This window comes from Coenobita brevimanus, chromosome 111 (assembly GCF_032717465.1).
Source record: "Coenobita brevimanus isolate Jiangsu-jjx chromosome 111, ASM3271746v2, whole genome shotgun sequence".
Lineage (NCBI taxonomy): Eukaryota > Metazoa > Arthropoda > Malacostraca > Decapoda > Coenobitidae > Coenobita > Coenobita brevimanus.
The window spans coordinates 2,288,980-2,314,095 of NC_137064.1; the positions used below are offsets into that span (position 1 = coordinate 2,288,980).

The window sequence follows — 25,116 nt, forward strand, 5'->3', positions numbered from 1 at the left end:
TAATCTTTTCACCTCTCTCTCTTCCTTTCTACATATAACTCTCTCTTCCGTCTCTGAACTTCTTACACGCCCCTATTTCTCATCCATTCATTATATGCTTTCTTCTTCTGTGCCACAGCCTGTCTCACCTCTTCATTCCACCATGCTGTTCCTTGCACCCCTTTTTGTCTTCTCTTCACCACACACACCACCTCACATGCTGCACATATTTCCTCTGTGAATAACTTGCACACACCTTCCACGGAACATCCAAGCCGTGAAAAACGAGGATTTACTGTATATATATATATATATATATATATATATATATATACACACACACACACACATACATACATTATACATATATATATATATATATATATATATATATCTATCTATCTATTGCCAGACGCCATAATCCCGTACGGGGTGGCCATTTGACTCTTGAGTTATTTGTTTTACAGGGAGGAGCACTAACCCTCCACCAACCCACTTGACACGGAGGGAGCACGTATGGTTTGGTTATATGGTTACCACCCAGCATTGTAAATGGTTTCTTGGCTTACAGGAAACCATTTGGCTTGTCACTCAATGTAAAGCTACCTGTAACAGAAAGAAAAGCATTAAGTAGTGACAGGAAAGATGGGAGAAATAGGAAGAGAGAAGGGCAGGAATAGAGAAAGAATGATAAAGGCTAAGGAAGAAGTAGGCAGCACAACATCAGGTGAGTGGATGATGGTTGCCATCACCTACCACTAATATATATATATATATACTGTATATATATATATATATATATATATATATATATATATATATATATATATATATTAGTGGAACTGTTATTTGCAGATGATACTGTGTTGCTGAGTGAAGACGAAGGGGAGCTGCAAGGCTTGGTGGATGAGTTTGGGAGAGTGTGTAAGAAACGGAATCTACAGGTGAATGTAGGGAAGAGTAAAGTGATGGTCTTTGAGAGAGGTGAAGTCAGTGAATGTACAGCGAGGTTGGATGGTGAGGAATTGGAAAATGTGAGTACGTTTAAGTATTTGGATAGTGTAATGAGTAAGGATGGAGGTTTGGAGAGTGAAGTGCTTGAAAGGGTACAGCAGGGAAGAAAGGTTGCTGGTTCTTTGAAAGCAGTGATAAGAAACAGGGAAGTGAGCATGGAAGTGAAAAAGTTACTACATGACAGTATTGTGATACCAACTCTAACGTATGGAAGTGAAGCTTGGACGTTGTTGGAAGGACACAAGTCAAGAGTGAGAGCAATGGAAATGAGTTATTTAAGAGGAGCCTGTGGAGTTACATGGAGAGACAGGCTGACAAATGAGGATATAAAGGAGCGTTGTGGTGTGGACGTGATAGGAAGTGTTATGAGGAACACACTGAGGTGGTTTGGCCATGTGGAGAAGATGGAGGGTGAGAGACTGGCAAAGAGAGTGTATGTGAGTGAGGTGGAGGGGGGAAGAGGGAGGTGGGCAAAGAGAGTGTATGTGAGTGAGGTGGAGGGGGGAAGAGGGAGGGGGAGGCTGAGGATGAGATGGAGAGATGGGGTGGAGAGGTATATGAGAGAGGGGGGTGTGAGTTGGGAGCAGGGCAGTGAAATGGCGTGGGACAGGGCGACGTGGAGGTGATTTGTTTGTGGCCACCCCAAACGGGATTGAGGCGTCTGGCAATAGATAGGTAGATATATATATATATATATATATATATATATATATATATATATAATGTATATATACTGTATATATATATATATATATATATATATATATATATATACTGTATATATAAAAAATATATATATATATATATATATATATATATATATGCGTTGGCCTTGGTCACATACGGTAATGGAAGCTCTCCATGTTACTTAATCTCCAGCGGCTTCCCTATTCAGTCCCTTATCCCTGAGATCACATTCAATTACCTTGTCTAAGGTCTTTTTAGGTTTACCTCTCGCAACCCTGCCCCTAACATTAACACTTCTCACTTTCTGCACCTAACTATCATCCCCCACCCTCTCCACAAGCCAAAACCAACTCAATCTACCTCTCCTCATCACAACACCCAATACACTCCAGTCCCACACTACAACTCAACTCTTCCATCATAAACCTAGCTCCCCCAGGCCTCAAACTCATGGACACACTGCACATCTTCCTAATCACTGTCATTTCCTGTTCGTTTATGCTTGCAAATATCCTTTACCTTTACTGCCAAAATGAAAAGCTATACAGGAACATGAATCTGTCCAATAGGCCTTTCACTCACAAAATTCAAAGTTTATGGGCTTCAAGAAACAATGGCTGTATTCGCATCTTTAACACAGACAAATACAGTGAGATCTTTGAGTGTCAAGCTCTAAAACGAATGGTGGCAAGTATTAGCCTACACCTCCAAAGCTTGAGCCTAACCAATGACCACACTGGATCCAAGTGCAAAGGGGAAAAAAAAAAAAAATCACACATGCCCCAGAAAGGAGAAGGATCCTGCTTGCAACATGCCTACCATGTGACCCATGGATTTTCACCTTGCTCTCCACAGAAGGTAAGACACTTCAAAGACTGACCAACCGACCAGTGTGAAACAAAATAAATTCCTAAAAAATCTCCTGTGACAGGCTACTCTACATGCTGCCTGGCTACCTCAAAACATGACCAAGTGAATGGACACGCATGGAATCATCGCCACTGCCAAGCAAGAACCTCATTAAAAAAAAAAAAAAAAAAATACAAAAAAAAAATACAAAACTTTCTCACATGGAGATGGCAATTCCACCTGACTTCTTATATTTTTATGGAATGTATAATATGCAACACAAATACTTGCTTCTTCATTTTGGACCATAAAACATAAACTAAACAAACAAGTTTTATTTCAAGGTATTTCAGGCGGCTGCCTGCCGCAGCTTGTTAACCAACAATCCTGCCAACCTAACCAAACTTATCCAACTTGCGGGTGAAGCCCCCAAACCCCCTATGATTTTAACCTACTAGAATTGCCACTACACCCAACTTAGCAAGCCCCCATTTCCTATCAGACCAAAACTATCCTAACCTATCCAAATCAACCTGTGAAAGACCCACTTAAATAGGGCATTTAGAAGACCAGCGCCACTGTGGTAAAGTATTAATGAAGTTTCAACTAATCCCATGGGATGAAAAACACAAATGCTGTAACTGTGGCGAAATACTTTTCACCTTGGCTAAACGAAGTATTCACTGCACTAAAAACTACACACGCACATCACCACCCGCCTGTATGCTCACCAAATGTCCAACTGACAAACCTATGCGTATTCCTTAAGTTAAGATTGCAGCTGGAAACTTAATGGACTATAAAATGAACACGTGTGTTACTGTTATTCACTAGTTACGGAAGCTTCCAACTCCAGTCCAGCAGGATCACCACGAGGCAGGCAGCGGCAGGCGACGCAGCGACAGTGAAGCAGCGCTGGTACGATCAAAGCAAAGGTTGTACTTTCCACAAAATTATTGTGTACCCCTATATAATGAAAATAGTTTTATTGTTTTTCATCATTACGAACAAATGCACTTTTTAGACATTTCTTTAAATAGTATGCTTTTCGTTCCTAACTCAATCCAAAGAAACTATACCTTGGAACTCCCAAAGAAAAAAAAAAAAAAGTCAAATTGTATCTCAGTTTTAGTCAGAATCAACAGGAAATTTAAGGGTGGTTGCAGAGACCACAAAATTATGTGTAACTTGTACTTATTGTACAAATGCTGTAATTCTATAGTTCAGTAGCCTTCCTCCTTCTTCTGTGTTCTCTCCACCGAGTTCACCGGTTTCATGCATGGTCCAAACAACCATTAGATTTTTTTATTATTATTTTTTTTTTTTTTAATCACCCTTCTCTCAGCGTTCGCTCTTTTGGCAGAAACTTCTTCGTTAATTTTACTTCTCGCACCAACACCATTCCAGACTCATTTAAACCCCCAAATTTTCTTGTATAAAGACATTATCATATCTTCCCTATATTTTTTCCTGGTTCATTTTAGGTCTCACAGTCTACCATTAATATATCAGTTGTTTCTTTACTGAGGTCTCCACTGGCACAGTTTTCACAACCACCACTGACCATTCGATCTCACCACTCTCTACTTCCTTTGATACCATCCATGTATTAACTAACCATTTTCAGGGACATCATTTATCGATAAATCTTTTGGATTCGAAGCTTATAGGGGCAGGGTGGCTCAGTGGTAGAGCGTCGGACTTGGGACAGGGAGGTCGTGAATTCGAGCCACGCCCGGTAGCTGTCATACCGGGAGGAGGAGTGCCCTCCTGACACCTAGCAGGGGCCAGGGCTATATGATTTACTAAGGTCTAGCTTGGGGGTACATTCCCTTCCTTTGAAGGTTCCATAATGACTTTCCTCATTCATTCATTCATCATCTAATCCTGTGTTTCCCCATGAGGATCGTAGGAGCCTGGGGCTAAGCAAGTTGGTCCTGACATTTAAGATGAGAGTGACCAACCTCACTCATCCCTGAGTGGCATTATGTGGGCAATAAACCCCAACCACTCCTTGGATATAAACCTGCACTGGCTCAATCCGATTGGAGAGCCATAATTACCCACTAAACCACCAGGTGCCATAATTTGGTTATATGGTTACCAACCAGCAAAGTAAATGGTTTCCCAGTGTAAAGGAAACCATTTGGTTTGTCACTCAGTGTAGAGTCACCCATAGGCAAAATGAAGAGGAAAGAATGAAGGAAAGAAAGAAGTGTAAAGTCACCCATAAGCAAAAGGAAGAGGAATGAATGAAGGAAAGAAAGACAGAAGAGGAAGAAAGAGAGGAAAGGGCAGTCACCTGATATTATAATAATAATAATAATAATAATGTTGTAATTAATAATAATGATAATCATAGAAATCTGGTTATTTGTTTCTTAAAAGCTAGCGGGAAAAAACTTTGTTGGATTGAAGGGAGACAGAAGTGGAAGGATGGAAAGAACGATGAGAGGAAGGGCAGGCACCTGAGAGCTGCATTACATTGAGTGAGTGGATGGTGAATGACTCCACCAATCACAATGACTTTCCTTGGCACCTGAGAGCAGCACTACATTGAGTGAGTGGATGGTGAATACCTCCACCAATCACAATGACTTTCCTTTTCACACAATATCCCCATTCGTGCCTCTCTTCTTTTATCTCCATTTCATTGAAAAATTCTTTTCCCCTGCAGTTGTATTTACATCTGCATGTAAAATACCGTATATATATACTGTATCCAAATCAATCCCATTTTTTTTTTTTCCATCAACATTTTTTTTTTCTTTCTTTCTTTTCATTCTTCTCCACTCTTTATCATATTACAGTAGCTACTTTTTGCACTTACTCATCCATATTCTCTTCAGCCAACATTCACCTCTCATCCCTTCCAGTCTCACTTCATATATTACTGAAGCTTGTTTGTCACCCATTCATCATTTCATCCTGTTTATCAACTAACTCATCCTTAGGTGCATATATCTGCTCTCAATCCAGTTCACCCAATTTTATTTTGGGCTGTAGGCTGTTTTTATAAGTTGTAATATCTGTATTATATGAAGGCATATGAATACATGTGGATTTTAGTTTTTATTTGGAACAGGATATACTGTAATATGAAATTACAGATGCTGCTAACTCACACTATTCCTCAATTACCATTTGCCTATTGTTTTCCATAAATGTGACGAACTCCTTTTTTTTTTTTTTTCCCCACTGAGCAGGTAGTTGACAGAATGATGCTGTCCCACTGGTGAATTTGAAATTAATCGAAAATTAAAAAGATACCAAATAGTGTGCAGAAGGTCTGAAATACTAAATGATTGTATGACTCATTTCACAGAGCATGCTAGATGATTGTTCTACTTGCTTGTTTTCCCTCTCTCATTAAGGTGTGGGTGTGATGAGTTACAGGTACAGTACTCGTATCACTGAATGATTCAGTTCAGTACCCCTTGCCTTACACTAACCTCTTTATCACTAAAGTGTTTCTTGCCTGTGAGGGCAACATAGAACAATGAATTTTATTTGCAGGCTCAAACGTACAGAAGCAGCAATGATTAGGTGGATGTACAGTGAGTCCTTGAGTGCAAGGCCTGAGGGGCAAGGCTTACAGCGAAAGAGTTGAGAGGTAGGATGGGACCTGAGTGTATGGTTGTGATGAAGAGGGGTAGATTGAGATGGTTTGGGCATGTGGAGAGGATGAGGAATGATAATTGGGTGCAGAAAGTGAGAAGTGTTAATGTTGGGGGTAGGGTAGTGAGAGGTGGATTGCAAAACACCTGGGACAAGGTCATTGAGTATGACCTCAGGGTTATGGAACTAAATAGGGAAGGTGCCAGAGATCGAGCAGCATGGAGCGCCGCTATCAGTTGACCAAGGCTGACACATGCAAGCATGTTGGAGCCTTCAAAAACAAAAACAAAAACGAGAACGACATAGCTACCTAGGGTGGGCCAGCTGGACTACAGCCGTTATCCTCTTATGCTCTGAAGTACAGTACTGTACTTACTGTGTTCAGATACAGTATATCACCCACTTTATATCACAGACTATTGAAACCATTTTAACCATATCCCACATAATATACAGTACTTTAGAAATAACTTTATTTGACCATTCTAGTGGACAGCTACCATTGACCTCAAGGCACTACCACACAAGCAAAATGTAGCTACAAGCTTGATAACTGGCCACAGTCATCACTCTTGCACAGGAAACTCAAAGTCCAAGCTGAGACTCACATTTTGCTAATCTCATCAAGCATCTTAAATTATGGTGTGGCATGAAAATGAAGTCAGGAGTAAGAGTAACAGAGATGAGATTGTCAAGGTATGTGAGTGGAGTGGGGAGAGTGAATATGATAAGGAATGTGATTCATTAATATGTGTGAAATAAGGAAGTGCGTGGACACCAGAGATGAAGACAGGATACTTAGATGGTACGGTTGTGTGGAGAGAATAGGTGTGAACAAAGTAAATGCGTATACCTGGGTGATTTCCAAAGTGGGGGTAGGCATGGTAGGCCAAGAAGGTGCATGTACTGCAACAAGTAAGAGAAGTATTGAAGCTGTTGAGGCTAAGGAACTGACAAGACATAAAGCTGGCTGGACAATTTTTTGAGGAAATGCACAATCAGGGTTTGGCACCCTGTTTTAACCCCCACCCACTTTTCTTTTTTTTAGGTGAAGCCAGGATTCTGGGGACTTGAATGGTAAATGAAGGGAGCAAACTTTGGTTTGGTTAGTCTCATTCTGTCAGGTTCTTCCTAGTTCTCTGGGCCCTGTTTCACCTAACTTTGTGGGAAGGGAGGTCTTGATGATGACATTTCTTTTCTCCCAACAAATTCTAGCAGTTGCTTAAAAGTAGTTACTACAGCTGGCTTTGGCACTTGATTTAGCTTCCAGTTCACATCAGCTGTATCATGGCTAACCTCAATATGGAGGTTCCTAAAGAAGAGTCAGAATCAGTGAATTGGAATGAAATGGATCTGGACAGCTTGTGGAATGCATATAGGGATTGCTTAGTTAGGAGTGTTAAAGCAAGAGTAACAACAAAGAAGAATGGTATGGTGTGGTAGGATGAAGAGGTTAAGAGAGCAGTGGAGGAAAAGAGGAAGAAGTGGCTAGAGTGCACACAGGACAGGGGTTCAGTAAAATTAAGAACTGAATACACTGAGAGCAAGAAGCACACAAAGAAACAACTGAAGAGGAAAAAAGAGAAGGCAAATGATGATCTAGGAAAAAAATGAATGCAAACTACCCTGAAAATAGGAAGTTATTCTGGAAAGAGGTACAGAAACGTAGAAGTAACAGTGGAAAGAATTGTGAAAGTGTGAAGGATGCAACTGGTAGATTATTTACCCAGGGGATGAAGTTTAGGCCAGATGGAAAGAATATTTTGAAAGTCTGATGAATAAGAATGAAGAGAGGAAAGAGACTGTTAATATGATTGGTTTGAGGGGTGTACAGAGAAGGAATGCAGTGCCAGGAAACGTGACACTCACAGAGGTGAAGAATGCTGTGAAGCAGTTGAAAAATGGGAATGCAGCTTGGGTTGATGAGTATATGCAGAGATGATTAAAAGTGGAGAGAGCGGAATGAAGTGCATGTTGGAGATTTGTAAGAAGGCATGGATGAGTAAAACTGTGCAAGTGGAGTGGAAAAAGGCAGTGATTGTACCCCTGTACAAAAATAAATGTGAATGAAGTGATTGCAAGAATTATTGTGGCATTAGTTTATTGAGTGTTGTAGGAAAGTACAGTAATATGAACTATTTTAGAGAAAGTATGACACCAGAAATCCTAGTGAGTGATGTACAGGGTGCCTTTAAGAGTGGCAGAGGATGTTTGGATCAAATATTTGAAGCAAGACAGATAGTGGAGAATGCTTGTGAGGACTATTGGGTGTTTTGGCATTTAAGGATCTGGAAAAAGCATACGACAAAGTAGACAGAGAAGGATTGTGGAAGGTTTTGCAAATGTATGGTGTAGATGGTAGGTTGCTAAGTGCCTTCAACAGCCTAGGTGCCTTCAAGAGTTTTTATGATGGTAGTGAGGGCATTGCTACTCCTCACCCTGCCCTAGGGTGGGAAAGGAGGTCCGGATGATGATGATGATGATGTGAGGCATGTGCAAGGGAAAATGGGCATCTATGTTAATGGTTCATGATCAATGCAGGTGTGCCACAAGGTTGTGTGATGTCCTCATGGTTGTTCAATATATATATATATGGATAATGTGATGTGAGAAGTAAAAACACAAATAATGGAGAGAGGGGTGGCATTGGTAATGAATAGTGATAGATTGAATACCTCAAATTTGTTGTATGCTGATGATGCAGTACTACTTGCAAATACTGGACAAGAGCTTCGTAGACTATTGCAGAGTTTTGTAGATATCTGTGAGCATCGTGCCTTGAGAGTAAATGTAGAAAAAAGCCATGGTTACTGAGAGAGAAGGTGACTCTCAGTGTGATGTTACAGTGAATGAGAGACTGAAATTGGTAAGAGTTCAAATACCTGGGTCGTGATGTGGGATTGAAAATGTCATTAGTAAGAGCAGAGGATATAGGATTGCTGAAGAATGTATGTAGAGTACAGCAGGGATAGGATACAGAATAATGTGATTTTTGAAAGATGCAGAGTGAGGAAGTCTGTGGACACCAGAATCGAAGAGAGTGTACCGAGATGGTATGGTCATATGGAGAGAATGGACGACAATAGAGTGATGAGAAAGGTATAACTGAGTGAATCTGAAGGAGGGAGGAGGTGAGGCAGGCCAAGAAGAAGGTGGAGGGATATGGCGGATGAATGTGTGAGGAAGAGAGGTATGCAAGTTGGTGAGGTTAAGGGACTGACGAGATCAAGCTGGCTGGATGAATTTCATGCGGAGATGTGCATGACCATGGATTTGACACCCCTTTTTAATATGAAAGCATTCAGATTGGCCAAATCAGATAGGTATATGTGAAGCTACAGAATGTGGTGACATTTTGGGGGGCATATTAGATGGAGTCAGGATTTCAAGGGCTTGAACGATGAGTGAATGGAAGTGTAGCCCACTGAACTGGGCAAACTTTGGCCATCTGGACACTGCAACTCCTCACCCAGCCCTAGGGTGGGAAAGGAGGTCCAGATGGTGATGATTATTTGACGAGTACTTTTATTTGCAATTTGTCTTAATGGTCCCTGAGTTTGAAGAAGTGAGGAGTGTGTTCACCCGCTAGGCCACTAAGCATTCACACCACCCAGCATAGTAAATGGTTTACTAAGCTACATGAAACCACTTGGATTGTCATTCAGTGTAGAGTAACCTGAAGACAGCATTACAATGAGTGAATGAATGGCTCCCAAGTTTTTTTTTTTTTTTTTTTTTTTTTTTTTTTTTTAGTGGACAACATTGGTGTTTTCAATAAATCTTTTCCGTTGGAAAATCATAAATGGGCAATGCTGCAGGCATGAAATGGCCATCTGACTTATCTGTCATTGGAGGTCTTATGGAAGAATAATTTACACATGTGGGAGGCTTTATTACAACTTTTTTTTACAATAACGTGCTCTGGTACAAAACCCTGGCAGTGATGACACAAATAATCAAAACTTGATCTTCTTCACTTTCCTCTGGCTAGTACTGGGTGATGGGTGGGGTGAAAGCTGGGTTTCAAGGGCCTCAATCTGTTTCTCATCCATCCGGTTGGCCTTTATAATCACCTTCTCCTGTTCCTCCTAGGAAACAATTTAGAAAAGGATTACAATGTTGATGATGGATATTCAGACTGAAATATGAATAACAGAGGCTGAAACATCATCCTGTACCGGCAAAGTATAACTAACTCAAACCTACCTACAATAGCCTGAAAAGTGATACAGGCAGACTCATTATAATTAAGACTTATGTTCTAAAATATTGCATCGCAATTTTTTCCATACAACTGCTACTGTGAACTGGGGGAAACTGGCATATTAGCTTCACTGGTAATTCTTCTACTGTTTTAATTAATCCCTAACAATCTAGAAGGCTTTTCCTGGGTTAACCATCGGGTAAAAAAAAAAAGTCACCCACTCCCAAAGCGTTAACTTAAAAATGAAAAGGAGCTAGAAAGCCTCATTAATTGACAAGAATACATCCCATAGTGAAGGGAAGAACAAAGCTCACCTTGAGATCAGGACAGTCTCTGGCAAGGTGCTCAACTGATCCACAACCCCGACAGGCACCACCATTAGGGTATAGACCACGTGGGTTATCAGGGCACTGCCGAGAGATGTGGCCAGACTCCCCACAAATGTAGCAAGTGGCAAGAGAGAATTCAGAACCGGGCTTCTTCAAGGTACACCCGCGTGAAGTGTGCTCCGTTGACCCACACTGCAAAACAACAATTCATTAGTACAATGTCATCATTTCAAATCATTTCACTTAAAATTGTTTGTGAATCATTATAAAGCTGTTTTCAAGTCAATTTTTTTTTTTTTTTTTTTTTTCCTCCTTAACCCCTCAACAATGAATTACAGCATGCCTCACTGTAAGGAATTTTACCTGCAAATATCTCAGACTTGGAGAGGAAATACTGACTACAGATAATCTTCATGTGTCCCTTTTTTTTAACCTCTGCTGCACTAACATATCAGTGCTTTTATACAATATTTTATTCTCACTCCTCCCAGATGATTTAATTAAATTTAGCAGAGTACCCAAGTAGTGAATGGGTTAGTGATGGTTGTATGTAACTTTTCCAGCTCAGAAGTTCATCTTCACATGAATAAAATCACCTGAAGATGGCAAAAAAATAAATGGAATGAAGGGGTTAACCTGATGACAAATGGACTGAATCTTGCAAGTTTAAGTGAAGTGCACCTATCAAGAAAATTATGTGAACATAGTTACTATCTATCTATCTATCTATTGCCAGACGCCTCAATCCCGTTTGGGGTGGCCACAAACAAATCGCCTCCAAGTCGCCCTGTCCCCCGCCATTTCACTGCCCTGCTCCCAACTCACACCCCCCTCTCTCATGTACCTCTCCACCCCATCCCTCCATCTCATCCTCGGTATCCCCCTCCCTCTTCCACCCTCCACCTTACTCATATACACTCTCTTCGTCAGTCTTTCACCCTCCATCCTCTCCACATGGCCAAACCACCTCAGTGTGTTCCTCACAACGCTTCCTATCACATCCACATCCACACCACAACGCTCCTTTATTGGTAGAAATGAACATAGTTACACTTTTATCAATATGGGAACATAGTTACACTTTTATCAATTCTGGGAGGTACCAGTACTATACTACCATGAGAGTGATGTGTGGCTACAACCTTGGTAACCAGCCACATAATCATCATTCTTCAGCTGGAAATGCACACACAAGTAAACAAAGTCCAACATGAGATTTTTACATCACTGTAATTCTTATTAAACATCTTAGAATTCATTTCTACCAATAATTTCCAGCAACTGTTGAGGTATGAGTAATTAGCTGTTTCTGACACTTGGATTTGCTTCCTATTCTTGGAAAACATTTGGTGTACCATGGCCAACCTCAATATGGGAATTCCTTAACGAGAAAGCACAGTGTCATTTATATAAGCTGATTTATTTTATTTTTTATTAACTTTTTTGTTAGGCTGAACTGCTTGGGATATATTCCCCCAGGTATATGCCATCAGTATGTGATGCATCATCATCATCTCACCACAACCCACTCCTCCATCTAGGAAAAGAGTGAAGTAAGGTCCAGAAAGCAAGAAAAAACCTGACATGAGAACCAGCAAAATTCTGCCCAATTAAATGGGCCACATTCTCATTCAAGCCTTCAGTATACTGACCCCATAATCACCATCATCATCATCTAATCCAGTGCTGCCCCATGAGAAGCACAGATGCCTGGGGCTAGGCAAGTAAGTCCTGACATTTAAGATAAGTGACCAGCCTCACTCATCCCTGAGTGGCATTACGTGAACAATAAACCCCAACCACCCCTTGGACATAAACCTGCACTGGCTCAATCCAACTGGAGCACCCTAATTACCCACCTAACTACCAGGCGCCATAATTTGGTTATATGGTTACCACCCAGCATAGTAAATGGTTTCCTGATATACAGGGAACCATTTGGCTTGTCACTCAGTGTTGAGTCACCCACAAGCAGAAGGAAGAAGAAAGAATAAAGGACAGAAAGACAAAAGAGGGAATGTAAAGTCACCCGTAGGCAGAAGGACGTAAAAAGAATGAAGTAAAGAAAGACAGACAAAAGAGGGAATGTAAAGTCACCCATAGGCAGAAGGACGTAGAAAGAATGAAGTAAAGAAAGACTGAAGAGGAAGCAAGGAATGGAGGGAGGAAAGGAAAGGGTAGACACCTGAGAGCAGCACTATACTGAGTGAGTGGATGGTGAGAGCCCCCACCTATAACACACTTCCTTTAAAAAAAAAAAAAAAAAAAAAAAAAAAAAAAAAAAGTAGTTTTCCTTTCCTGCAAGGCTCAAAACAATCGCAGTGCTAATGATCACAGATACAAACACAATTTCAACTAAAGTGTATTTGTGAAAAAAAAAAAAAATGAATGTTCAAGCTTGATCCTATACACATTTGCTCCTTACAGGACAGTGAGGACTGGATTTTGAATAGACAGATCGTACTTGCAGCACTGATCAAGTAATAACTATCCAGCAAACTAAACCATCATGCTACTCACCGTGTAGCAAATGTCCACCTGAGCACTGGAATCATTCGCTTTCAGCTCTGGACAGGCTGACACCATGTGACCTGGCTTGCGGCACTTGAGACACACCAACTGCCTCTCATTTTTCAGCAACCTCTCCTCCTTCCTACGCTCCTTCTGTATGATTATTTTCAATTCTTCCTCAGACACTCCCTCATTCCTCAACTTTTCTGTAACAAAAGCAATGACTTCAGCACATCAGATATATCTTGCATGATGTAATCATCATCACTCCTGTTCCCACCTGAAGGTGGGGTGAAGTAGGATCCAGAAACCATGAAAAGAAAATTATGAAAGTGAGAGAACTGACAAAAACATGCCCTATAATGGCCCAACCATACAAACACCATTTATGTTCCTAAAAGCCTGGCTGCACCTCACAAGCCTAACCATATGCACTTATTATTGTTGGTATTTTTTTTAATGCATGCACATCACATTAATTACCATAATCCTTCATTCCCATCAAACCATCATGAAGGACACTTTCAATATATTTTACTCTACTCCACTTCTTCTGTAGTAAGCAGTTTTGTTATGTTTAAAGTCAAAGGTTTTCTAGAATATTCCATTGGTACGCGAATAACATGTACTAATGGAGATTCAGTCAACCAAAAGAGATACACTGAGCATAAAAAATATCTATACAGAGAATGAACATCATCATCATCATCCAATCCTACGTTGCCCCACGAGGAGCATAGAAGCCCGGGGCTAGGCAAGTTGGTCCTGACATTTAAGATGAGAGTGACCAGTCTCACTCATCCCTCAGTGGAATTACATGAGCAATAAACTCCAACCACCCCTTGGATATAAACCTTCACCAGGTCAATCCTATTGGAGCTCTGTAATTACCCACTAAACCACCAGGCACCAAGAGAATGAACATTAGCTATTACTTATATGAACATCATATAATATTGGTGGGACACTCACCATCCACTCACTCAATGTAGAGCTGCTTTGGGTGTCTGCCCTTTCCTTCCTTCCTTCCTCTTCTGTCTTTCTTTCCATCGTTCTTTTCTCTTCCTTCTGCCTGCGGGTGACTTTACAATCCCTCTTCCGTCTTTCTTTCCTTCATTCTTTCCTCTTCCTTCTGCCTATGGGTGACTACACTGAGTGACAAGCTAAATGGTTTCTTGTACACTAGGAAACCATTTACTACATTGGGTGGTAACCATATAATCAAATTATGGCGCCTGGTGGTTTAGTGAATAATTAAGGTGCTCTAATTGGATTGAGCCAGTGCAGGTTTATATCCAAGGGGTGGTTGGGGTATACTACGCACATAATGCCACTCAGGGATGGGTGAGGTTGGTCACTCTCATCTTAAATGTCATAAGGATCGTAGGAGCCCCAGGCTCCTACGATCCTCAAGGGGAAACACAGGATTAGATGATGAATGAATGAATGAATGAGGAAAGTCATTATGGAACCTTCAAAGGGAAGGGAATGTTCCCCCCAGCTAGACCTTATTAGATCATATAGTCGTGCTAGGTGACAGAAGGACGCTACCCCTTCCGGCATGGCAGGTACCAGGCGTGGCTCGATCAACTGAATCGACTAGGTCATGTGTTGTCCTTGTTGTATGTCATATTAAACTAATATTATACCTGGAAGGTGGTAGTAAAGGACATTGATTTTTTTTTTTTTTTTTTTTTTTTTTTACCGTGCTCTACAACATACCTCGAAGCTTTGTAAGCCTGTCTGCAGATTCCTTCTTGACCCAAAATCCATCAAACATGACTATGTCCCCTCTGTCTGACTTGTTACTGTTGCCTCTTAGATGAGGATCTGCATGCATCTGAAATGAAAATCATCACCATCATCATCAGCAACAGCAGCAGTATCATCATCATCATCATTATGATCATCCATCATCATTATCATCCATTCATACTCGAATCCTTTACTGCCCCATCAGGAGTGTTGGTGTGGATTACGTTACTCAAATTGGATATATAAGGCGAGAGTGACCAGTTGCTCACCCCATTCTAATCCCAGTTCCTTTAATAAATAGGAAGGGTTAACAGCATTCAAAAGCTTACCATTTACACCAACAATACACAAAACTTTCCATAATCCTTCTGTTTACCTTGTCATATGCTTCTTCCAGATTCATAAATGCCAAAAATACCTTAAAGTCCTTTCAACAAGCCTTCTCTGCTATTGTCTGATTGCAAACATCCCGTACAGTGAACCTACATGGTCTGTGACCTTAGACTCTAAAGAAATAAATGACTGACCTATTGACCTAGGACACAAATTCCCTTCAAAGTAGGCCCCTTCTGACTTGACAAACATAGTCCAGCATCTTTCCACTGTCTGAAACATTTTTCAAAGTCAGTTTTTGGTATCTCCTGCAGGTGCTTTCTTTATGATCTCTTCTCTCTTCTTAAAATCAGGAACCCTTCGGAAGAGTATTGGGCTTGGTGAATGACCAAAAGTCACACAGAGCCATGTCTGATGAGCAGGGAGCCTGCTGGACCTGTGGGATGTTGTGCTTGGCCACAAAGTCCTAATCAATTGAGAAGCATGGGCAGAGGCATTGTCATGGTGCAGCTTCTAACGTGCCGCTTTCCAAAGGTCTAGTCTCTTTCGCCGAAATCTGTCACGAAGATGATGGACGACGTTGAGGTTTTTGACAGTCTGACCTTCTGGTGTGTATTCGTAATGCACAACACCACAGTAGTAAAAAAAAAAAAAAAAAAAAAAAAAAATGTCAACATGCGAGTGCATTTCACCTTGCTGCGGACCTGTCGTGCCTTTTTTGGCAGAGGCAACCCTGCATGCTTCCACTGGGACGACTGTGCTTTGGTTTCTAGGTCATACCCATACACCCAAGTCAATTCTCCAGTGATAACTGTCTTCAGAAAGTCTGGATAGCAATTTGCACACTCCAACATGTCTTGTCCAACATTCATCCAAGCGAAGTGATCATGACAAATGCCACGAAGCACCTGCAGGAGACACCAAAAACCGACTTTGAAAAATGTTTCAGGCAGTGGAAAGAATGCTGGACTATATGTGTCAAGTCAGAAGAGGCCTCCTTTGAGGGGAATTAGTGTCCTAGCTCAACAGGTTAGCTATTTATTTTCTTAGAGCCTAAGGTTGGATACTTTCTGAAACGACCTTGTATGTTCCAATACTGCAGACAGCAACTTGCCACGGCGAGATGTGGGGAAGAGCATGGAGGTTTGGTTCCTGAATGGATGCCGTATTTACGTGTATGCACTCAGTTATCATGGGTACGGTACCATAATAGGCTCCACATTATCCTGTGATCTGGCTATACCATTACCACCTGTCATTATAAAAGGTTTCTTGGGTTACAGGAAATCATTGGGCTTGTACTCTGTGTAGTGTCACCTGAAGTGGAAAGAGGGGTAATAAAAGTGAAAGGAAAGATAGCAGAAACATAAAAAAGTGAGAGCTAAATGTGAAAGAACAGGTATGCAGCTCTATATCAAGTGAATAGATGATTGCCACCACCTCCCATCTTCTTGTACAGTACATGGGTACAATCACAGCTTCTGCTGGTAAGCCTTCACTCATACATGCCTTCATACACATCTCTAACAAACACTTCATTCCACTCTCTACACAACACTAAATCATCTTTGCATACATCTCATCAACACCTGCTGCTTTCCCACTCTTCAGTTCTGCCAATGTTACATTTCCTAGCTCTATACTGCATTCTTTCTCTGTACACCACCATAACCAGTCATGTTACAGCAGCTCTATTCTCACAATTTTTATTCATCAGCCTTTCAAAATATTCTTCCCACCTGCTTCTTACTTCACTGCCACTGGTTAGTATCATATTCTTCCACCTTCATCCTCAACTCTTTCCACTGCAGGTGCCTCTACACTGAGTGACAAGCTAACTGGTTTCCAGTCACTCAGGAAATCATTTACAACACATGGTGGTAGCCATGTAACCAAATAACTGGGTGTGTGGAGCCTTCTATGGTGCCCGTTAACTTGGTTAAGATGCAAGTTCAGCATCCATCCGTGAGCCAAGCCTCCACACTTTTCCCCACACCCAACTGTGGCAAGGCTCTGTCTATTGCAAGGGAAAATATGTTCACTGCATGGGATGTCCCTACAATGGAGGTTGCTTGCCTGTGATTAATGGGTCTGCTTGGCCAGACTAGGGTTACTCAAAAACAAAAATATCACACATTTACCTTCTGCTTAATTCCTTTTCTCTTCTGCTGACTCTTCCCACCAGCTTGCTTCATCAGTTCCCTGATTAACTTCCTATGTTCAAAGCGCTTCTCCTTTTTCATGGCTCGCTGAAATGCTATGTTTTCTTCTCTTGTCAAGTCTCCGGCAGTTGAGCCATTAATCCGGCTGTCCAGTATGGCTTGCAGTTTTTGCTCCCTTGCTGAATTTAATCGCTCTGCCCCCTCCCTCATCACCCAATACCCCTCATAATTAGTCATTAAATCATCCTCCTGAAAATCGAAAGAAATCATGTCTTTATTACTTTTTAAGTTCTTATCTCGTTCTGTAAAAAGAGAATGTCCTTTGGAAGAAAACAGACATTTGTCATGGGTGCTGTTATTTATATCTTGTTCTTTTTCATACTGTTCTTGTTCTTCTACTTCATGATGGTTATGTCCTTGTACAACAGACTTCTCAATAGCCATTACATATTTTTTGTCAGTATCATTTAATTCATCAACAACATCATTCACTCCCTGAATGACAGAACCACATTTCTTTTTCTTTTCTTTTCTTTTCTTGTCCATTACCTTAGCCAATGTTTCCTCTTGACTGACCATTTCAGTTCTCTCATTATCATTACATTTACCCTCAGCAACCCAATTCAATCCCTGTTCAATGGAATTTTTCTTTTTCTTGTCCACCTTTTTCTCACTCATTGTCTCCTCCAGTCTGGACATTTCACTAATCATTTCACTTCTGTCAGTACCATTAACTTCATCTAAGTCCATTTCACTCACTTCCTGTTTGGCAGAACCACTTTCCCTTTTCTTTTCCTTCTTTTTCTTGACTACTGTTTCCAGCTGGCTGGGCATTCTGCTTATCATTTCAGTTCCATCAGTATCACTTACTTCATCTACATCCATCTCACTCACTTCCTGTCTGGTAGAACTCTTTTTTTTCTCCTTCTTTTTCTTGTCCTTCTTCTTAGCTGTTGTTTCCTGCAGGGTGGCCATCTCCATAATATTTCCTCCATTCTGCTGCTCATTCACCAGCCTCTTCTGCTCATAGATTAACTCGATCCTCAGCTCTCGGTGTGCTTTTCTCTTAGCTTTCATCATTTGCCTCATTACCTGCAAGAAACAAATACAGTAATAAATAAAACAGCGATAGATGGGGGAGCTCACCGTCCACTCACTCAATGTAGTGCTGCTCTCGGGTGACTGCACTTTCCTCTCTCCCTTCCTTCCTCTTCTGTCTTTCTTTCCTTCTTTCTTCCCTCTCTCTTCTGTCTATGGGTGACTCTACACTGACTGACAAGCCAAATGGTTTCCTGTACACTAGGAAACCATTTATTGCACTGGGTGGTAACCATATAACCAAACCATGACACCCGGTGATTTTGTGGGTAATTAAGGCGCTCCAAACCAATTGAGCTCCCCATGAGAAGCATAAGAGCCTGGGGCTAGGCAAGTTGGTCCTGACATTTAAGATGAGAGTGACCTGCCTCACTCATCCCTGAGAGGCATTATGTGTGCAATAAACCCCAACCACCCATTGGATAAAAATCTGCACCAGCTCAATCAGATTAGAGCGCCTCAAGTACCGGAACCCACTAAATCACCAGATCCCAAATTTGGTTATTTGTTGGGGGCGCTCATCATCCACTCACTTGATGTAGTGCTGCTCTCGGGTGACTACCCTTTCCTTTCCTCCATCCTTCTTACCTTCTATCCTCTTCTTTCTTTCCTTCAAGCTTTCCTTGTCCTTCTGCCTACGGGTGACTTTATACTCCCTCATCTGTCTTTCTTTCCTTCATTCTTTCCTCTTCCTTCTGCCTGTGGGTGACTCTACACTGAGTGACATGCCAAATGGTTTCCTGTACACAAGGAAACCATTTACTATGCTGGGTGGTAACCATATAACCAAATTTTCGTGCCTGGTGGTTTAGTGGGTAATTACGGCGCTCCAATCAGATTGAGCAGGTGAAGGTTTATTTCCAAGGGGTGGTTGGGGTTTACTGCTCACATAATGCCACTCAAGGATGAGTGAGGCTGGTCACTCTCATCTTAAATGTCAGGACCAACTTGCCTAGTCTCATGGGGCAATGTAGGACTGGATGATGATGATGATGGTTACCACCATGTGTAGTGAATGGTTTCCTGGTGTACAGGAAACCATTTGGCTTGTCACTCAGTGTAGAGTCACCCATAGACAGAAGGAAGAGGAAAGTATGAAAGAAAGAAAGATGGAAGAGGAAGGAAGGAAGGAAAGAAGGAAGAGAGGAAACAACAGGCACCCATGGGCAGCACTACATTGAGTGAGTGGATGGTGAGTGCCCCCACCTACCACTATTATTTTACTCAACTTAGAAAACACTTCTTGCACTGAAGGAGTTTATTCAGATCATATCTAAGCCCTCCAGTCAGAAAATCCTTAGCTGAATAAAACTGTCAGGAGATGGCAGGAACATGGTTTAAAAAAAAAAAAAAAAAAAAAAAAAAAAAAAAAAAGACATACCAAGATTCAGTGGGTTCAAGGTGCTTGGAAAAATGTTCTGATCAGAAGGTAATCTACCTGTCCTGAATCTTACCTCCTTCTCCCCAAGACCCTGATCCTTGAGTGTTCCCTTCAGTTCATCTAGTTTGTTGACCATCTCCTTCTTTACCCACATGTTGTCATACCGTGTCATGCGCTCATTCTCTTCATAAGGCAGATCAAACCAGGTTCTTTCTGTCCCATCTTTAAACACTTTCACCCGCTGTCCTTTGGCGTTGATGACAAACTCAACCTTGGGGGAAGCTGAAGTATTCTCCTTCTTCTTCTTCTTTTGTTTTTCCTTTTCTCCTGAATTCTCTTCTGACTGTAATGTACCAGTATGCTGATCAGAGTCCATATACTCTATACTTTGTTTAATTTCATTTATTTTCTCCTGCTTTTTATGAGATTTGCTTTTACCTATTTTAACATTAACCTCTTGTCCATCCACCATCTTACACCTTTTCTTCTTCTTTTTCAGCTCCACTACATCTGCATCCTTTGTATCCTGCTTCCTCTTCTTACTGGCATGCACATGTGTGACATCACCATGCTGGGCCACCATCTCAGCCCAAGGAGTTGGTTCCTCCAACACTCGCTTGTTGCATCCCAGCGATCCCTCAGCTCGAGCAAATCGCACCATCTTCAACCAGTGTCTGAAATTAAGCAAAATTATTAAGACATCTGCCGAAACAGTTTATAAACTTTAATGGATTCTGGAAAGTGCATAAAATTACACAATGCTTCATGGATTCTGTAAAGAGACTCCATGATAACAATAAGGGTACTACAGTACATACTGTGTAGTGTTTTATAACTGACTATTATATGAAATATACTGCTCAAGCAAATAAATTATATACTGGTATATATATATATACACACACAGTGTGATCTCCCATCTAACGAGATCACATCTCAAGAATTCGCATCTAATGACACTACTGGACCTCTACCCATATTCGTATCTGACGAGGAAGTTTCAAACCTAATGAAAAAAATCCCAGGTGCGCTGTTCAAATCTGCTGCCACCTTGGCTGAGTGCATAACATCATTGGCATCCACCCTCCCCTCACACCGCCTTGGTATCCCCTTCTCCCTGACTTGGTACCACCCATCTCAGGTAAATGGCAGCGCAAGGCTAAACTTGTCCGTGAGGCAGTTGAGGCAGCCAGGAATATCCCAGTACCAGGTTTTGATCAAGTTGATGAGGCCCTTATAGTGAAATTGTTGTAACCAAAGGAAATAAAAAATGCTGAAGAGATGGTGGAAGATGAAGAGCTTGAGGTGATGACAGAAGAGGAAAGCAAAGAAGAAAACAAAAAAAGAAAACAAAGTTACGGCTGGTTACCTGTCTAGGATGATTACCAATCTGGCACAAATGGAAGAGTTTCTGCGTGGTACCAGCACATCAGAGTCTCTGTGGGTGGGAAAGGTGTTACCTTTGCTACAGAAACTAAACCTGCTCAGTGAAACCTATGAAAAGAAAGTGAATGAAAGCAGACAAACAGTTCATCGAATATTTAAACAAATGTTGTGAGGTTGGGGAAGTTGTGGCAAATCTCAATGGAAATGAAGGACAACAGACTGTGAGTGATGATGATGATGAGAACATAGAGAATCTTCTTGGTGACATTCCTGATGACTTTTCTAGATTTGCTGGGGAGGAAAAGAATGCAGACGAAAAGATAACAAAACTCAGGGTGGCATCGCGAGAGGCGGTGGAGAGCGAGAGGAGGGAGGAGGGTGGTGGTGGTGGTGGTGGTGGTGGTGGTGGTGGTGGTGGTGGTGGTGGTGGCATAGGTGAGGAGGAGGGAGAAGGAGCGGCTGAGTGGCCTCCCTTCCTGCCTCAGATACCACCTTCTGTCTTTCCCATGCACCTCATTCATCACTCACAGGTGAGTTATCCACATTATTTCTTCTTTATTTTATATTTTATATCACTATGAATGATTATATGGCTTAAATTAACACCAATAACTTACATAATGAGTGAAAATAGGGTCAAAATAGGGTATGTCTATTTTTTTTTTTACCTATTATGAAGAATGTAAATGCATTCAAGTACTTGGGTAGTGTGATGAGTAAGGATGGAACTTCTGGGGATGAACTGCTTGAAAGGGTACAGCAGGGACGGAAGGTTGTTGGTTCACTGAAAGCAGTGATGAGAAATAGGGAGGTGAGTATGGAAGTTAAGAAGACGCTGCATGAGAGTATTGTGATCCCTACCCTGACATATGGAAGTGAGGCATGGACCTTGCTAGTGGGGAACAAGTCAAGAGTGAGGGCAGTGGAAATGAGTTACTTGAGAGGAGCATGTGGAGTGACATGGAGGGATAGGTTGACGAATGAAGACGTGAAGGAATGTTGTGGGGTGGATGTAGATGTGGTTGAGAAAATTAGCAAAAATACACTGAGGTGGTTAGGACATGTGGAGAGAATGGAGAATGAAAGACTGACTAAGAGGGTATATGTAGGTGAAGTGGAGGAAGGGAGAGGGAGGGGAAGACCGAAGATGAGGTGGAGAGATGGAGTTGAGAGGTATATGAGGGAGGGGGGAGGGCAGTCAAATGGTGGGTGACAGAGCGACTTGGAGGCATTCTGTCTGCGGCCACCCTTTGTGGGATTAGGGCGTCGGGCTATAGATAGATAGATAGATAATTTTCTCCATGTTTATGTATTTGCATCTAATGAATTCGCATCTAACAAGTGTTTTTTGGCACCTATTACCGGCACTTGTTAGATGCGAGATCTTACTGTCTATAGCAGCCTGTATACAATATATCATACGTCATCATCATCATCATCAGGATCTCCTTTCCCCCCCTTGGGCAGGGTGAGGAGCAGTAATGTCCACCTCGCCTATGTTTGCCCAATTCAATGGGCCATGTGCCTCCATTCACTCATCACTCAAGCCCACGGAATCCTTGCTCCATTAGATGAGCCAAAAAACTTTCACCACATTCTGTAGCTTCACATATACCTATCTGACATATATACCGTATACTGTACTTGCATACAGTACAGTATATGTTTTCTAAAAATTACGTTGGAGTTGAGAGGTATATGAGGGAGGGGGGGATGAGTTGGGGGGAGGGGAGTCAAATGGTGGGTGACAGAGTGACTTGGAGGCGTTTTGTCTGCGGCCACCCTTTGCAGGATTAGGGCGTCGGGCTATAGATAGATACACGTTGAGTATGTATCATTTTTGAGAGTATAATGCTAGTTCTTCATTATCAGTATAATGTTTTGGATGTGAAGGAGCACTGTGGTGTGAATGTGGATATTACAGAAAGCATTAGGAGAAATACAATGAGGTGGTTTGCCCATGTGGAGAGGATGGACAGCAAGAGACTAACTAGGAGAGTGTATGCAACTGATGTGGAGTGGGGGAGAGGGAGGGGGAGACCAAGGATTAGGTGGAGGGATTGAGTGAAGAGGTACACTCGCTCCAGGAAGTATCGGTGCAGAAAATGTGTTAAATGTTATGACACACGGAACAAAGGAAACTGGAATTTGTGGTTCTGTCCTCCGACACGCAGGCATCCCTGACGACAGAAGACAGCTATATCAGATACCTCTTGTGTCCTTCATAATGAGTATGGAATGGCCGTAAATGTTATAATATATACATGTATTAACGGGCTGTAACTGCCACAAGGTCGAATCATTCCGGATGGCATCGGACCCACAGTGCACCGATACTTTCTGGAGCGAGTGTACATGAGAGGAGGGTGTGAGCTAGGAGCGGGGGAGTGAAATGGCAGGGGACAAGGCGACAAGGAGGCGATCTGTCTGTGGCCACCCCTTACAGGATTAAGGCGTCTGGCAATAGATATATAGATAGATATTTATCAATGACATGATAAAAACATGGTACTGTAACAGCCAATCCAATTTTATCCTGCTCCAAGTTACTGGCCCTAAGGCTAGGCTACCAGTCTGGTACATTTAAGGGTGGATGACCAACCTACTTCCCTTGATGGCATTACATGACTGAAAAGACTCCAGTCACCCCTGGGAGATCAAACCTATAACATAAGGCCTTTGCTCAAATGTGTGGTGGTAGATGGTAGCAACAATTGTCCACTCACTTGATGTAATGCTGCCTACTTCTTTCTTCACCTTTACTATTCTTTTATTGTGTATGCCCTCCCCTCTTCCTATTTCTCCCTCTCTTCCTGTCACTTAGCCTTTCTTTTCACTTCAGGTAGTTCTACACTGAGTGACAAGCCTAATAGTTTCTGTAACCTAAGAAACAATTTACAACACTGGGTGGTAATCATGTAACCAAACAATAGGGTGTTGCTGAGCCTACTATGGTGCCCCTTTTAAATTGGTGGAGACCCAAATGTGGTATGCATCCAGAACCAAACCTCTACACTCTTCCCCATGCCTTGTTCTTGCCAGGCACTGTCTATTGCAATGGAATACCAGTTCGCTGAATGGAACGGCCCTATGGAGGCAGTTTGCTTGCCAGCATGATGGGTATGCTTGGACAAAGATTGTGGTTACTCAACAATAACAACACAGACTGGTGTACTGTGACTACTATGCAAGGCTAACATGCTATTTCTCAACTTTGGCACTATAATAAACTTATCGACTCATGACCTGGCCAAACACAACCATACACTGTTTTTATTTGAATTGAAAGACTTGTCTTAAAATAAAAATATAAGAAAATTCCTTCAAGGGCATACAAATGACCTATCACTTGAAACGTGACCTACACCACCTTGGGCCTACACTTCAGCCACTGGTGTAGGTGCCTTGCAAATATGTAGCACACGAAGGCAAGAACAAAACAGCTGCTAAGGGGCTGCGCTGCAACGGCCCATCACTCGGGAGTTACATCCAGCATCTCGGACTCTACACCTGTACGATAATTAGCAATATCAACTCCCTTCCATACTCTCCTTTCTGTCATTGCAACTCAGTACCCTGAAATATAAATTCACATACCCACGAGGCTTCCTTCACACGACCACGTAACACACAGAATTTGTTATGATTAATAGCATTCAATATCACTTTTCATATTATCAAAATAGGAATGAACATCCAGTATCAATTCCAGTTTTTCCGATTTAATTACATTAATACAAAATCTATTCTTGTTTTAGATTTCTGCCTAATCACAATTTATCACTAATTTCGGTCATTAATGAACGTGTA

At 41.7% G+C, this 25,116-nt stretch overlaps 2 protein-coding genes across 3 annotated transcripts in view; both read right to left on the minus strand.

Annotated features, from left to right (window-relative positions):
* LOC145417784 (uncharacterized) overlaps nt 1–25,116 on the minus strand; it is a 102,742-nt gene that overhangs the window by 31,818 nt on the left and 45,808 nt on the right. The window contains exon 1 of one of the 2 annotated variants that reach the window (XM_080286390.1): nt 3,361–3,372. The exons of the other annotated variant lie outside the window; for it this stretch is intronic. The gene's annotated coding sequence lies outside the window, so the exon portion shown is untranslated. Of the gene's footprint in view, nt 1–3,360; nt 3,373–25,116 lie in introns of those variants that run through there. 2 annotated transcript variants of the gene reach the window in all.
* Nucleotides 10,034–24,926, minus strand: LOC145417808 (uncharacterized). Its single transcript, XM_080286429.1, has 7 exons — nt 24,904–24,926; nt 19,994–20,594; nt 17,421–18,533; nt 14,914–15,031; nt 13,201–13,397; nt 10,666–10,872; nt 10,034–10,235 (listed from the first exon to the last, which is right to left on the minus strand). The coding sequence occupies exons 2-7, from the start codon at nt 20,579–20,581 to the stop codon at nt 10,104–10,106; spliced, it is 2,355 nt and encodes a 784-aa protein (XP_080142555.1). The 5' UTR covers nt 20,582–20,594; nt 24,904–24,926; the 3' UTR covers nt 10,034–10,103.